Raw genomic sequence first — 14,346 nt, forward strand, 5'->3', positions numbered from 1 at the left:
GCTTCTTACCTCCCTTCCAGTGGGGATCCAGCTCCTCCTGCCAAACCATCTATGATCTCAATAAACCTTTGCAAACTACTAAGAGTGTCCGCAATTGCTGCATGCACCAAAGTCTTCAGCAAACCAAACACAGCATAGTACTGAGGGAGCTTCAATCAAGAGGCCAGTCTGTTTTGTAAAATGTGGGGTTTGATGGCAACGAGAATCGCACATTAATCAAAATCTGTGAGATTTAAATTGGTTATATTAAAAATAGTGCTTTTTCCTGAGTTCTTTAATCAACAGAAGGTTGTCAGTTTGGCAAATTGAAGAATCTCTTTGTTGGCAGCATGACTGTCCGTCTAGTTGTGAAGCAGCACACCGCATTTTAAATTGGATCTATTTGTTTTGATGCAGTTTACCTGAATTTAAGTGGGTTATTTTGCAAACCATTTCTGAGGCATGTTTTTATAAATTACTGATATTTTTTCTAAATGACCAGAGATATTCACATCACACAGATTGTATTAAAAACATCATCTACTGAAAGGTGGAGGTAGTTTAGATGCAAAAGAAGAAAACAAACAAGGCTTGCTGCTCCTACTGCTTTACAGAAATAACATAGTAGTGATGTCTCCAAAGGTAAAATTCATTCTTTTGTGAGGTGTTTTAGTCAGTAATGTCTCAAAAGAGATAAATTGTGCAAAAGGTGTTGTAAGTCAATTGTTTTCTCGTTTGTAAATTCAGAAAATTGACCTTCTGGTTTTGAAATGCTCCAAGAGCTGCTTTGCAATTACAGGGACATAAACAAAGCTTACTTTAATTACCTCCATAAAAAATATGTCCACTGAGGCGTTTGTCATTTATAATTCATCTAAGAATGAATTACTGAACAGGGAAGAATCAATCCATCATCTTTCACATCCTTTAAACAGCCAATATTTATATCCACATTAATTGATTTGGAAAAAAATCAATTAGTGATGGACTAATTGATTTTGGCAAAATCAATTAGTGCAACTGTACCTGCAAGTGATGCTCTTGCAGTTATGACAAGGAGCAGAAGTCTTAGTTTAGTTTTTACATCTGCACTTTCTGTTTTAGTCCTAAAGAGAGAGTGGTATAAAAAGGTGACAGAATGTCTATTGTCACAGAATATCAGCTTCGTAACAAATTGGGTGTCCTTGCTCAGGAGCAGAGAGCATCATAAAGGGCAGAAAGCAAAATATGAAATCAGTCTGCAGCAAAGGAAAGTATCCTTGCTGTTAATGGCTTAATAACACGCAAAGCATTGGTATTTAAATGTTCCCCATCTGGCTTCAGACAGTGTGACTCATCAAACATTTGAGGTCTAACAGATTTCTGTTCCTCACCTCTGTGACTTACTAATCCTAACAGTAAAAGAGGGAACATTACAGACGTAACAAGCTAAGGCAACCAGAAATCAGTAGGTTTTATTTCAAAGTAAAACGCAAAGCAGTTTTATACATACTGTCTGTGAACCTTGGATGTGTTGGAAAACAAATCTAGGGAAATAATCAGCTTCTGTCTGGAGATTCTTGCTAGCACAGCACTGTGGATAAAGTCAGTTTTGGCAAAGGAAAACACGATTTCTCCTACTTGCATTTTTTTCCCTGAAGGGTTATATATACCCACCAGCCTTCTGTATTGGAGCTGGCGGTCCAGTGGGGAAGTCATGATGCAGTTTGGAAATCGAAGTACAGCCAGTAAGTTTAAAGCAGCCTGTGAAGTCAGTGGTCAAAGCTGTCTGTCAAATCTAAAATCCCACATTGTCTCTGTTGAAACATGACAGAATCCTCTCATTTACCCAGGGGACGATGATGGTCCTCTCTGACTCGACTTTGATCTTGATGGCAGTCTTCAAAAGGGCTCTGAATCTTACTTGTACACACAGTGCTACCTGCATACCTCTGTACAGTGGCTGCTAATATGTCAGATGAGAAGAAAAATACACCAACTTCATCCTTCACATTTCTAGCTCTCCCTCTGTGCTTTTACCATAGATGATAGGACCTTAGGTACAGCAAATGAGCTGTCAGTTTCTGCTTACTATAGCAAAATGCTGTTTCAATTCCACAATTGAAAAAAACATGATTACAGTTCTGTAAGCATATTTTAAATGGCAATAAAGCAAGACAAAAACTTAGAAAAACAACATACAATAAGTTGCCAGTAGTTAAGTTTTAAGCAGGCAAAGCTATTTTCATGGTAAATTTGTGGAAACTGTCTGCTGTTCATTGTAATTGCTGTTTGATTTACAAGAACATGTACTCTCAATTCGGCAATTTTGCCTGTCACGTAGATGCGTTGAACATCTACATTGTTCAGTCACCTGTATCTATGACAGAGCCTGCCACTCATAATGAAGAAACATTGTCAATACTGAATAATTCATCTTGCTGTTCTGATAATGTGAAAAAAGGCATAGGGCATTTGATGTAGAGGCAGCTCAGCCTCCATCCGACTGTCAGTGAACTTCGATGAGTTGATCAGAAATCGGCAACCTTTCCTAACATGTGTTACAGAGCACTCTTTGGAGATTAAGTTGTATTAGCTGAATTAGCCATTTTATCATTTTAAAGAGTTCTCTCATATTTACAGAAATACCTAGATATAACGTGGACCTTTTAGAGGCTTTAGTTTTAAATATATGCAATAGATCTTTTTCAGTGATTTTTAAAGCTGGTTTGGATTTTGTCATCTCTTTAGACACGTTCACTGCCTGGAATACAAACGAACAGGTGCGACATGCCAGGCAAAAGTGTTTGAGTATTGAGGTGTTGACTTTTTAAAAACAGTTTTTCCACAACCCTTCACCATATGTGCAATGTGATAGTAGTCCATTATCCATAGTTTTCTATTTTTTGGGCAGATAAAATCAGAAAAATACACTGCAATCTTCAGTGCGTTTTGATGATGCATGTTGTGCCTTTACTCTAAGACCCCCTAATAATATCCAGCAAGACCACATGTTTGCAATTTAATTTCAATATAAATACAGTTGTTCCTTTGACATTTTTTTTTAAAGAACTTTGATGACAGAACATCATCGTGAAAACCAAAAAACACACCAGAGAAGCTGGGGGTAAGATTGTGGACAATATTTGACCTTTTAAGGAAGATTGGTAAGAAGAATTGTTAGAAGTCTGTAAGAATTCCCATTAAAAACCATGTCAGGGACACAGTAAACACTAAGAAAAACAAAACGTCAAGAACAAGACGTTTTTGCCTGTATGTAAAATGCCATGCATGGTGGAAAAACTAGCATTAAGAATTTGTGGCAAAAGTTAACTGATATTCACTGACACTCATCTTATCTGACTGAGCAAGTGAGACATTTGCTTCTTTTTCATTTTAAAGTTGTTTTTAAGATGAGCCATATTTTGTTCAGCAAATCAATTTCTTGAGTTAAAATAAGGTTAAGACACTAAGGTGGCCAGTTCATGTGTAAAAAAGACAATGTCTCATGCTCTGTTGAGTTCATCTTTTACAGTATGAGGTTCATGAATCCTGGTGTTTTGAATTTAGTCAAACAGTCAAACAAAAATCACATAACTGAAATTTGACTGGCTCAAATCAGAACACATGCAGAGAGGAAACTGGTGATGGGAAGGATGTTTAACAAGTGGTATACATCTTAGCTGCACTACCTTGGTTTATCAATCAGCTGCAGTATGGCATTCTGGATGGAGGACATGCCATTAAATGCACCATCTTCAACTTCTGAGAGAAATTTGTGACACTAAATATGTACGGTAGCTGAAAAAGAATCTCAGCTACTTATTGCAAGACCAAAAATATTTTCTTACTACAAAAGATGCCTTGTTAAAGTATTCATGGCCCTTGGAACTTTCAACAGTTTTTCTGCTTTCCAGCAATAACCCTTCACCATATGTGCGATGTGATATTAGTCCATTATCCATAGTTTTAAATTTTTTGGGCAGATAAAATCTGAAAAATGTGACATGAATTTACTGGTCAGCCCTGGTAAGTCCATTTGTTTCAAAATTACCTTTCACTCCTATTGCAGGAGAAAATATCTCGGGTATGTCTATGCCAGTTTTCCATATCTAGGCAGTGAACTCTTTTGATCATTCTTCTTTGCAACATAGTTCAAACTCTGTACAGCTTGGATGGAGAGTATCTTAAAACATTATTTTTTAGGTCCAGATTTTCATTAAGCTTTTGTATCCAAAGTCATCACCTAAAATCAATCTATTTGCGAATATCTAAAATATTGAAAAGAAACTGCATCTTGGGAAACTGAAATACCTGGAATAGCACATAACACGCTGCTAGCCGGTAAGTAAGAATGTTTCCACTGTGGATATTTATGCATATCAAGATATATTTGTTGCTTGGACAATTAAAATAGGCAGATATAAGCTTTCTGAGAGGAGGGCTCAAACTTTTGTGGGTTTTAGCTATTCACAGGCAGATGAAATCCAAATGTATTATGCTGTTTGTGCTTGAGACATAACAAAATCCAAAAGCTAAAGGAGTATGAATACTTTTGCAAGGATAATCTCTGTTGTTCTACTGTTTATCTGCAACCACCACCACCTTTAGATTTCTGTGAAAGATCACTCACTGCGTTTGGACTTGTAGCATAGTCCCACATAAACATCGGCCGACTCCGCTGCCAGCCACGAGTCCCAAGAGACAGTGATTCGCTGGCACAACAAATGATGCAACGCTGATAAACAGTAGATGAAACGTTGCTCCGTTTACATATACATGAACGTTTTTGTGTTCGGAAAGCCGTGACTCTGCATTTGCATCCTAGACAAGTTTCAACAAATAAACCAAGAAAAAAGTACTTATGCAAAACTATGTGTTAAGACTGTCTGATCCAAATGAACAGCCAAGGACTATGAAAGATTAATCTCATCTTAATGCAGTATAAATTTCCTAAAAAGGAAAAAGTTGTCATGTGGATTGTATGTTTTATACTAGGAATCAATTTGAAGAGAACAATTTCACGATCATTCAGATTCAGACGTACAAATCTTTCTTCCCCCCTGATACCAGTCAAATACAAGCTCTTTCCCCTGCCCCTCTCCTCTTAATTAAAATTCTGCACTGCTCAGTGTGAGGAACTGATTAGGTTCATTTTTCCGTGTGTAAAGGAACATAAAGCAGCAAATAAGCATAATTTATGCTGCAAAAATATTTATGCACAAATATTTTTTTTCTGACTTGTGCCAATCATAATTATGTCTGTGAATGTCCACTAAATTGTTGCAACCAAACAACTTGCTTATTTGAGTTAGTCAAGCTTTGCTGATAACCCCAGTGAGTATAATGAGATCTGTATTGGAGCAGTCAGGGGAAATCGCTAATTATTGACTGTACCATACTTACCACAGGGACTACCTTGTATCTTCAATACAACAGTCAAACACAACATAAACAAAGAAAAACTCCTGATAAAATATATTGCACAAAAAAGAACTTAAAGATGATGTTTCAAAAATCACTAAACCTATTTATGTGTCATTTACTTAGATATGTTTCTTTTTCTGCAGTAAATAACAGAAAAGAAATGCACACACAAATTCAGTTACTGAAGTGTTCGTTCTTAGTGTAAATGTTGCTACAGACGTTTGACTTTAAAGCACATAGCAGGTTCGTATCCTTTTTATTTATTTTTTTTTTTTTTTTACCAACAAATCAATTAGAAAAGAAAAATGGCAGATTTATAATACTTTGATTTTCTAAAGAAGGATTAAAAACACTAACCAAATTTTAAAAGTGCACAAAAATATTTCTGCAAAGTAAACCTTTTAGTAGCCGGTGGGTGTTGTAAAACATTGATGATAGATGGCAAAATTTCAAATCAACCGGGACTGATGCAAAGAAGGAACTTTCAAGGTGATCAGTTGGCTTTAGTGAACAGCATGCAGAGAGAGTGACTTATGACACATTCCCAGATGGATTCTGAAGCACTTTTTCCCCGAGGAATTGCCACTCAGACGGAGATGAACAAAATAAAAATCAGACAGAGGAAGATCCGAGGGTATGTCTGAGTAAGAATATATTTCTGAAAACCTATAGATGCTGAAGTCTAACTTGGTTGGTGAAACTGAAACAGCAGTAAGGATGAATTTCTTTAGCACTCAACCTGGGATCAATCTATATCTGCTTCTTCCCAGAGTTTAGCATGTTGTTGATTTCTGTTTATGGTCGCCACACATAAACATTGCATTCTGATGCCATAGTCTCAGTTATCTTGCATGCCAATACAGCAGTCATAGGAATCCAAAACATTATGCATTAGACATGCTACAAAGTGCATAAAGAGAGCAAAGGATCTACCTTTATCATTCTTGATCATCAAGAGATCATTTTTGGCAGTCATTGCATAATTATTCAGCAATTTTGCAAGTTGCAGCAGGATAGCATGGTATTTGAAACTCAAATCTGAGGAATTTTATTCAGCCTTTTGCTCACTATGCAATGTTCTCACAAGTTGCTTGATAGTTTTGCTGCAGGCATCCAGAACGCAAGAAAAGTTCACTGAAGGATTGCTATTTTGCTACAAATGGGTTGGAATCCATATAACGTGATTCTGTCTGGGAGTTTTAACATGGAGTCCACCTGCACGCTATGCTTGTGCTCACATTCTTTGTGTGCTTTGTGCCGTCCTGTCACCATTACACATACCTGCCACTTCCGTTATCCCTCACCTTGTTCCTGGAGGATTACATTTCTGCTGCTAGAACATGTGCGACTGCATTGCCAACAACGTTATAGCTTCCAGGATGATGGGCTCGAGCTGCACCGTGAGCGTAAGGGGAGGGCAAAATGAAGCAAAGATGAGTCCACCTTTGCCCTGGAATTGATGGCAAACAGCAAAGGAGGGGAGGTTTAACGAGATGGACTGGATGTTTGCACTCCTGTAACCTGCAGTGATGGACACATATCCTGCAGTCTTAGTTTAATTATTTACTCTGATCAGCTTTTTTAAAATGTGTATATATGTGTTACCTGTATGATGGAACATATAAGCTCAGCATTTTACTTTCTATCCAATTTTGCAACACCAAAAAAAGCCTGCTATTGTTGGGAGAAACGTGTTCATCTTCTAACCACCTGGCTCCATGCCCGATCCCACATCCTGCTTTACTCGGGATGATTTTAGGGGAGGTACCTCGGGGTGGGTCCCTCATGTTTAATGTATTTTCCTGTTGCATATATTCCGGTCGGCTGTTCGTTCATGCAAGACAAACCTAGAAGCAGGAACAATGGTGACACGTCCGGATGGCTTCACCCTCAGAAGTTTTGCACGTTTCTTGGGGACTACTGTCCTGCACTGAACATCTGCCGCATGACCATATGCACTTTGCAGAGATGCACGGACAATGCGGGGAGCACATGGACACCGGGCTCAGCTGTGAATTCCTTTCTGTAAGCTTACTCTGGGACAGTTTCCTCCTGTCCAAACTGCAGCCACAGAGCTTTGCCTCGTAATTTGTAAATGGATTCATTTTGGGCTCCTTCTGTCCCGTTTGCGCTTGGTTTTAAGGACAAAGTTGATGGAGTTAAACTCAAAACATACTGGACGTGAAACCGAGGAACATTGTTTTTACTTTGCGGCTTCTATGTCCTTTTTTAATAAAAGGGAGAAAAACCTGACCTGAGGAAATCTCTCACAATATTATTTTACTTCTTCCGATTTCATGTTTAGAAAGTGTTTATTTTAACTTGAAAAAATATATAGATAGATTTTTTTTTTTTTTAAACCAACGGGATCAGGGAGGATGGAACCTGCTTGCGGGACGGTGGGGACGGCTCCTTTGGTTGCCGCCGGCGGAGCAGGCGTGAGTGCAAAGGCGCCCAAACATCTGTGGAGGCAGCAGAACCAGGCGTCGCTCTCTCCGCTCCGCCACGCGCTGGCAGTGCGCAAGAACGACCGCGTGAGACAAAGAGGCTTTTCGGACACCGAGCGGTACCTCAGCGCGAGGAACATGGACCGGACTTATGCCGTGGACACAGGGCACCGACCCGGGCTGAAGAAATCCAGGATGTCGTGGCCGTCCTCCTTTCAAGGTCTTCGACGGTAAGGAGCAACAACAACAAAAGAGGAAACAGCTTTTCCTCAGCTTGTTTCTCTTTAATCTCCGGCGGTGGAGATGGGCGTTGTGGACCTAAAATGATGCGCTTGTATTTAGTAGCAACTTTTAGAGGATTAGGTTTGGCTTTGTTTCTTTTTACGCACCCTTAGTTTTACATGACTTTTTTAAATGCACTAAGCAAAAAATATTTGCAAATCCTTGATGAGGACGCAGGGACAAAGGTTAAACTAGTAAATGTCACATGCAGTTCGGTCGATAGCATAAGGAATAATGCAAAAAAATAAATAAACTGGTACAGTATTATCAAACCAAACCCAATTAAAATGATTATAAATTAAGCTCATCTCCCTTTTGAAGTATTCTAAGCATTGAAGCTTTCAAATGCTTAGCTGGCCGTTTGATTTAGGTCAGGCAAAACGTGTCAGCCTTATGAGGATTGGATTATAATAAGAAAACATACATAATTAATTAAGAATTATAACAACCTTATATGTAGATGTGTTCTCAGACTTTTGTCCCTGTAAAGATTCAGAGTCTTAAACAAGGGAATGTTGAAATTGAATAGATTTTCTTTGAGAATCTTGCACTGACTGGTCACTGACTGATACCTATTTCAGATTTTTTTAAATGTTTTTTATTTTGGAAGACTCAACTAATGATTCAAATTTTGACTGATTTAGATTTTATTTCTTAATGACTACAACATTATAGCTTACAAAATTAAATGCATTGTGGATAGTTTTATACATGCACTTTAAATACTGGAAATTAGTTCCCTCTAAAAAATGATGACAATTTTTGGTCCATAAAACCAACCAATCAATAGCATGTACTTTGAAGCGCATGTTTCTTTTACATCCATCATAGTACACACAAAAAATAGATGGTCCTCCAACCTTTTTCTCATGAAAGAAGCTGCAGCAGCTTTTCCTCTTTATGTTAGTCCTTAAGAAAAGAAATGAACTTGTCAAAATATGAACCAACAGGCAAACTGTAAAGAAAGCTACAGTTAAGTATCAGCCAAGAAGAAGCTTGATTGAGGCATCTCTATCTCGGATCATCATCTCATTTTTATTTTAATAAAAAAGTACATCAGAGCACATAGTGTTGGCAAGTATGTTCACAAACAAAATAATTGGAGTTCAAAAACAGGGGGTGAAAAAACTATATATATTTAGCAATTTACTTACAGATCTCAAATCAATTTACTTACTGATCTCAAATGAACCAAAGACATCAATAAATATCTTTGGTTCATTTAATGATGCCTCTCTCTTGTTTTTTCTTCTGGAGTGACATAAAGACCGGTTGGAGTAATTGTCTGGCTTTGAAAAGTAAAAGGTCAGAGGAAAGATTAAAATGGGCTGGCACCTGAACCCATCACATTTTGTCACCTTTCTCTGTAAAAATAATGATGTTAAAATGTGTTGTGCGATTGACTTAGGTTTAGTATCTCTATGCAGCCAAATGTTACTTAGTCCCTTGGCTGCCACTATGCGCTATAAAGAGAGGCGTTATTGCTTCCTTAATTACGCAATGACCACAACCTCTCCTGAGAGGGCACACTGACTATATATGACAGTATGGATTAGAACAGCACACCTATAACATATGCTGGGTCTTTCCGTGCAGTTACAGCTGTTATAGTGAAACTGTCTGCATATACAGGCTGACACAAAAGACAGCCTGGGTGTGTGGGGAAAAATTTTCTGCTCTAATTACTCACTTGTTCTGGGAAAGAAGGAAGAGTGGGAGAGAAAGGAGGGAGAAAAAAAAGACCAAATGTAATGAAATCTGAGAAGGTCACCTCAAGCTCATTGGCTGAAGTGAACACTACTGATGGAAGTTTGTGTCAGATGGACTCGCCGCTTCCTGCGGTTGCTCTTTCTTCCATAAATGCAGGTTTCGATGAGTGATGCCTGCCCGCCGGTCCAGTCACCTTGGAAGTCAGCTATAGGAAGCGTGTCGCTGGCTCCTCTTGCATCTCTGGCTGTCAGACAAAACATCTACTGTCACAGAGGCAGAACAGCTACACAGGGAGCGGACGCCTGGGACACAGGGTGGAAGCGCAAATTGGTGTGCTGAACTAAAAACACCCATGTGATCTTAAAATTGATTCAGATATTTCTAAAATAAGGAATGCAGTTCATCTGCAGTGTGGATCACTGAAACAACATTCACATTTGCTTCACGAGGTAAATTAGGCTTCAATTAGATTAACCCAAACAAATCAGATTTCACACAGGACGCTAATTGTGTAACAGGCACACATTGCTCTCCAGTACTAAGACCAGGCTAAATTCAAACCTTGGGCCCCGTGTACCACATCTTTCTTCGCTGTTAAAACAGACATTTAATTAGTTGTTTTATGTGCATCAGTTAGGTGTTTATCTTTCATTAGTTCTAGTACTGCCACAAACTTTACATTACTAGGTAAGCTGTTGGCGAGCCAGTTCTCATTTACCAACATGACCTTGCCAAAGGTCCTTTAAAGAAATGGTACATAAACATGTGAACACATAGAAATGTAAATACATAAGTACGCAGCATAGAACAATCATAAAATTATGAGGAAAATCAAACAGTAGGGGTAAGTAAAGGAAGATTTCAACTGGCAGTTATGGGAAAGAGGTGACACATAATGTGTGGGTACCCGACAGTCTAAATGGTGCTGCTAAAGATTCATTGGACCAGGAAAAACATTTCCACTTAGCTCTTGTCCAACTTTGGTGTCTGTGTAAATTGTCGTCTCTGTTTTCTTAGGATTGACATGATGTGATCTTCCTCTGCTGTAGTCAAACAGTTTCTAAGTGTTAAATGATGGAGGTTTGGAGAGGGTGTTTTGCATACCTTGGTTGTAACAGGAAGTTTATTTGAGCTACAGTTGCCTTTCTATCATTTAAAACTAGTCTGCAACAACAGGACATTGTTTGCCCACAAACTGATGCTCACTAGATGTTTTTTCTTGTTTAGTCTTTTCTCTGAAAAAACAAACAAAAAAAACATTTGTGGAAAAACCCTGGAACCAGTTCACAGTTGATCAGCAGTTTTTAAAAGACTCAGACCAGCCTATCTGTCACCAACAACCATGCTATGTTTAACCCCGTAAACGTTTGTTATGACATTGGCCTCCTTATGGACCCATTGACTTACATGTAAGCATTTAGAGGGTGACAGTTAATGGGTTCCATTTAGCTCTTGTCTAAGACAAGAGCTAAATGGAACCCATTCTTTCTTCCCTATTTCAATCCTTCTACGAGTCATCTTCACCAGACCTAAATAAATAAAATTACTCCGATATTATTGGATTATTTATTATTTGTCTTAAAAAATGGCCAGTAAGTGCAAATATTAACATAAAACACACATTTTGTTTAAATGTTTAAATGCTGCCATTAAAAACAGAACACAAAAACAAGACTTTGTTTATAAGAGAAATGAAGCTTCTTTCTCTTCCTTAAAGGGCTTGAAATCCTTATTCCTAAACCTACACACTGCTGGTGTGTGATGCATGTGTTGTTTACATTAAAATCCAGTTTCTGACCGACTGCTGCAATTAAAAAGACATCAGAAGGTCACACGTCTTCACATGCAAGCCTCTGCAATCGAGTTATAGCTTCAAGTCATCCTAACAAGACAAATACGCTGATTATAACAGGCAGATACAAACAACTTCTGAGGCTGGACCCTGGTAGAGAGCTAATGAGAAGTGCCAGCTACTTGTTTAGCACATGCTGTTGATATTTGCTTAACCTATAGGGAGAGACAGTTAATTTTTGCCCGGAAGGTACTTGTGTTGTTGCCGGTGAAGTAGCTGGTGTGGTGCAAAGATCGGCAGTCCTGAGGTCTAAGGACTGACATGTTGCAGTCACAGTCGGGCCACGCTTCTGCTCCAGGCTTCCTGTGAGATCTCAGCTTAAAATCTGGATCATCATTTGATTTGAAGGTGGCATCTCTCCCATTCCTGTCCTGCTACTTGAGTGCTCCTGCCATGGGTAAGCTGCAGGGGGTTTCATTATCTTTGGAGATGTCAGTGAGGAGGAAGATTATGGTTGCTTTCCTTTTTGTCCAGTCGCATCTCAAGATGGGGTGATTCAGTGGGAGGCAAAATATCAAAACAAAAATGATGTAAGCATCTAAAAGGAGAAGAGGTGATGGATAACGTTTACTGTATTTGGATATTTGTATCCCTTTACATAAAGATTGGAATTCACTCCGCCACTCTCTGAGTCTGTACTGTACTTATCAGCCTCTGAATTTTCTTTTTTTTCACTTCAGCCAGTCCTCCTACTCTGAATGGCATTTGCAGAGTGAAGCTTTTAACCAGTACGAAGAATAACCCCTGGCTATGTCATTAGATCCCTAGGGTGTTCATGAGCGAGGCAGGAACTGCTATTGGGTACAAAGCTATAAATATCTGTAGTCACTGCCTTAATCACAGACATAGTGCACAGGCTTCTGCAGCACTGCAGTTCTGATACATTGTATGGCGGCACTTGGAGTGAAGCAAGTTCAAAAGGTCTAATGAACCCATTGCGGTCATAAACTTTCCATTAGTTCAGCTCATCAGCAAACATTATGTAGCCTGGGTAATGAGCTTAAGAGCTATTATTTTCATACTTTGTGAGGTTTTCTGCCAGAGAACTAAAGAATTTAAGACAAGGAAGCTAATTATTATAGTATTTCTGCATTCTGTAAGATTTTTTATTTGTGCTTATGTAGGATTTTTCCAGGGAACAGGTTCCAGCGCTTAACCAGTGCTGGTACTAAAGCAAACATTTTCTCAGATCAAAGAGCCAACTTGAAGTCGCATCATAACAGGAGTGTAAAAACACCTCACTAAGTAAAGGTTTGATTGTTCTTTCCTTTTCTTCTGAATAAATAATGTGGAGGATGTTAGTGCAAGATGACAATGCCTTGATAAAAGAATTTATACCCCTTGGACTTTTTCAAATTTTGTCCCATAACAACCACAATTTATCTTTAGATAAACCACCTCATGATTTCTGTTGTATACCCAGATGGGCATTTATTCCACATGTATCACAGAAGCAACTTTTTGGAATTTCATTAGCCATTTTGTGTTAGACCAGCAATGTACCACTGACAGCTTTATCCTTGTCAGAATGGCAGATGTAATTTATAAAATAAGTCATTTTGAATCTTATGTGCATGCTGTTCACCCACTGTCGACATAAGCATTTGCTTAATTTTTAAATTGTGCAAAACAAATGACATCTTAAATTGATGTGACTTTAAGCATCTAATAACTTAACTTTCACAGCTCATCATACACCAACTAAGTTTCAGAGCAGCAATTACATGTAATGTCAAGTCAGTTGTGTATTTCTTTGACTATTTGAGCAGCACGGTGCTACACCAGGTGTTGCCAATCTTAAACTCTTCTGCTTAAATCTACAATCAGAGCTGTCTAGCCCCCTTTTGTGCATGAGCTTCTCACACTCGTACGCATGTACATATCCCCCGGTCAGTCACCGTACAGTCTTCATGCCTTTGTCCAAAGGTGATTTGTCAATATGTCGTTAGCAGCAAGTTTTGTTTATTGTTAGTAGTTTATGTTTTTTTTTTCCTGGCAGGTAAGAAAATAACCCCAAACTTTTAGTTTATCTTTGAGTGCAGCAGTATGTCTATTGATAATTTTAAATGGCTCTTTTGAAAATATTTCTTTAAAACCAAATTAGCTGGGATATATAGCTGGGATATATAGAGGGTCCTCACACGTATATATTCTAAGATGCTGTGATTTCTTTGTGAGAATGTGTCAGCATTCCTAGCAGTCACCATTTCCTCTTCGACATTGTGAAAAATCAGGCTCATACAAATGCTGAGAGCCACTGAACTGTTCAGTCTGTGGGGAACATTGTTACAGGTCCTTGTGTGAAATTTGTCTAACTCACGCCTGTACTCCAGTGTCTGCATAATGATTCGGGACACTGCACCTCTTTTTTGCTTTAGTTGTGAAAATTGATTTTGTCCAAGGCTAACAACATTTCAAGTATCAGAAGTGCATCTGTCTGCAAAATTACATGCTCATATTTTGCTATTGTGCTTAAGCTAATTCGACTTGCTGTGTAGTTTATTTTGTTTCATATTTGTGACTTTCTAGACTTATTTTCTTTTTTTAATTGATTTCTTAAAATCTCCCATATTTTATCAGCTGTCTTGGTATAAATGGAAACATGAATAATAAACACAGTACCTTCATCCCTGAAACGGTGAATACCTGAACAGCATGCCATTATGAGAG

At 38.4% G+C, this 14,346-nt stretch overlaps 1 protein-coding gene across 2 annotated transcripts in view; it reads left to right on the forward strand.

Moving 5' to 3' along the window:
* Positions 1–14,346, forward strand: part of pde4d (phosphodiesterase 4D, cAMP-specific) — a 210,727-nt gene that overhangs the window by 48,084 nt on the left and 148,297 nt on the right. The window contains exon 1 of one of the 2 annotated variants that reach the window (XM_032578258.1): positions 7,764–8,062. The exons of the other annotated variant lie outside the window; for it this stretch is intronic. Within the exon in view, the coding sequence (XP_032434149.1) occupies positions 7,764–8,062 (299 nt within the window). Of the gene's footprint in view, positions 1–7,763; positions 8,063–14,346 lie in introns of those variants that run through there. 2 annotated transcript variants of the gene reach the window in all.

The sequence above is a fragment of the Xiphophorus hellerii genome, chromosome 12 (genome assembly GCF_003331165.1).
Source record: "Xiphophorus hellerii strain 12219 chromosome 12, Xiphophorus_hellerii-4.1, whole genome shotgun sequence".
Taxonomy (NCBI): domain Eukaryota; kingdom Metazoa; phylum Chordata; class Actinopteri; order Cyprinodontiformes; family Poeciliidae; genus Xiphophorus; species Xiphophorus hellerii.